We start from the raw sequence: 2433 nt of genomic DNA, 5'->3' as shown, positions 1-2433 counted from the left end.
TTTTTTTTTTTGGTTGTCACTTCGCCCACCCCAACTCCTACTTCCACACATGGTCAAATCTCAAGTCGACGCCCCTGCACCACATAGTGTTTGGTTCTTAATAATAACTTATTATGTATATATATTTTAGATTAATACAACAATTCTTTTCAAGTCGTAAATAATATGTAACAAATAATTTATATGGATATATATATATATATTATATATATTTGTACCTTTTATCGTGTGTTCTGGCTGCATCCAATCTATTCATATCTTCATAAAGAAGAAATTTTTTGATACCAGTTACGGTACTCCTTTGTATCAAAACATTTATTAGATTTTAATTATCATCGTCGAAAAATTATTTCTATTTCATTATTTAGAATACAAATATAATATATTTACTTGATATGTCTTTTAATATCAAAATCAGTATGCTCAAAAGAAAACACATCTCTATCGTCAGGTGGTATTGACGATAATAGTATCAACGAATTTGTATTGCTGAATTTCCAGTCACGAAGCATAAAATGACTCAAAGTCCAATTTACCATATATAATCTTCTTTGCATTTGTACTATCCTAATTTGCATATTATTCATTAACATTAAATTATTTATTTAACACTTATAATAAACTTACAACATAGTTTCAACTATATGGCTGAATTCGTAGATTTAAAATTTACGAATACAAAAAATGGATTTGCAAACAACGCATAAATCTTTATACAGATATAATGTTATCTATTATATATATTATATTTATTTATATAATGCAAGAAATACCAGTTGACTCGTGCGATAAAAATCTGAGGTAGTGAAATTGCCTTGTCAAGTCATGTATACAGGATGTTGATGTGTGATGATACGATATATTTATTATAAAATGTACAATTTTAATGACAATTGTTCTTTTACACATAAATGTAATCTGACTTTTTATTATCAACGTTAATTTATTTTATACAATCTCTCATTATCATGACTTGATTATAAAGTGTTCCAGGTAGCACAATAACTATGTTATATTAGATTTCTTTGATAAGGATCCAAACCGAGGATCGAAACGTTAGAAAAATTCTACATTTTATAATAAATATATCGTATCACCACACATCAACATCCTGTGTACATGACTTGACAAGGCAATTTCACTACATCAGATTATATTTATTGTTATTTGTCATACAGGGTCAGCGAAAAGTATCGGACCCCCCTAATATCTTCAGTTAGAATGCATTTTGGAGAAAATGTCCAATAAAAAAGTTGTATGGTTTCAAGCGATGAGTAAGATGATGACCTTGACTTTGATCTTGACCATGTCCTCTAAGGTCATTTCAAGGTCAACCTTATTTTTTTAAATGAAACCCCCTACTTTTTATTGCATATTTTTATAGCTTATCTCGAGAGCTTTCCAAAACACTATAATAAAACATTTTTTCATTAAGTACTTTTTGAGTTATAAAGGTTGAAGTTAACAATTCTTTGACACAAAATGTAAAAATCTTGTAAAATATTATTTAGTTTTCAGTAATCATAACCTTAATACTTTTGTGCGCGGAATAATGAGACCAATTAATTGGTTTAAAGAAAATACATTAATCAAAAAGTGTCGGATGTCTAACTGAAGATATTAGGAGGGTCCGACACTTTTCGCTGACTCTGTATATTGTTATATGTAATATGTATAAAAATGAAAACTATCGTTTTGTCTATTTCTACTACGTTCTCCGAAACAAATGCAAAAAACGAACATATATGTAAGGGACTGTTTCTCTTGTTTATTCTCTACACTCTACCAAAGTTTAGCCATTCGAGATATAATGTATGAAAATTATTTCCAGACATGTTATGAAGATTAAAGATAGACAAAGAGATAATATAAACTCACAAAGTAGTTTTTTAGATTAATTTATGAAAAAAAAATGTTTTTACTCTGAAAAAAGAAGTATACCCCTTCAAGAAAAATATACAATTTCAGTTTTTGGGGAGTTTTTTTTTCAATTTATCAATTGAATTAAATATATCCATGAATAATTTTCACATTTTTTTGAATTAATTAAATACTTCATTTAAAACTTACGCAGATGGGCGGCCAGAAAATTTAAAAATTAATTCTATTAATATAGCTGGCAGAATACGCAATAATGTTAGTATATAAAACAGAACGGTGTTGTCGGTTATCACTGCATTAGGAGTCCAGATAATTCCTTCCATTGGTATATTATTCATAATATTGAGTAACAGTTTAATATTATCATGACGTGTCAAATATTTTTGACTAGTACAATTTAAAACAATAAGTGTAGAATCTGTACAACTAATAAAAAATAAAATTTTATAATAATATATTAATAATTTACGATAAAGTATTGTATATAATTTTGCACGTACAGATTTTATTTATTTTAGAAATGAGATAAATATTTGCAAAATTCGAAATTTC

The 2433-nt window shown here is 27.2% G+C and overlaps 1 protein-coding gene across 1 annotated transcript in view; it reads right to left on the bottom strand.

Annotated features, from left to right (window-relative positions):
* Positions 1–218: 218 nt before the first annotated feature.
* The window catches only part of LOC108774617 (putative fatty acyl-CoA reductase CG5065), a gene marked incomplete at its 3' end in the record, with an annotated part of 6288 nt that continues 4073 nt past the window's right edge, over positions 219–2433 (bottom strand). The window contains exons 4-6 of the mRNA XM_018540764.1: positions 2071–2307; positions 391–567; positions 219–299 (exon numbers count right to left, since the gene is read on the bottom strand). Of these exons, the coding sequence (XP_018396266.1) occupies positions 219–299; positions 391–567; positions 2071–2307 (495 nt within the window). The remainder of the gene's footprint in view (positions 300–390; positions 568–2070; positions 2308–2433) is intronic.

The sequence above is a fragment of the Cyphomyrmex costatus genome, unplaced genomic scaffold (assembly GCF_001594065.2).
Source record: "Cyphomyrmex costatus isolate MS0001 unplaced genomic scaffold, Ccosl1.0 scaffold2669, whole genome shotgun sequence".
Taxonomy (NCBI): Eukaryota; Metazoa; Arthropoda; class Insecta; order Hymenoptera; family Formicidae; genus Cyphomyrmex; species Cyphomyrmex costatus.
This window is presented reverse-complemented; position numbering and strand designations above follow the sequence as displayed.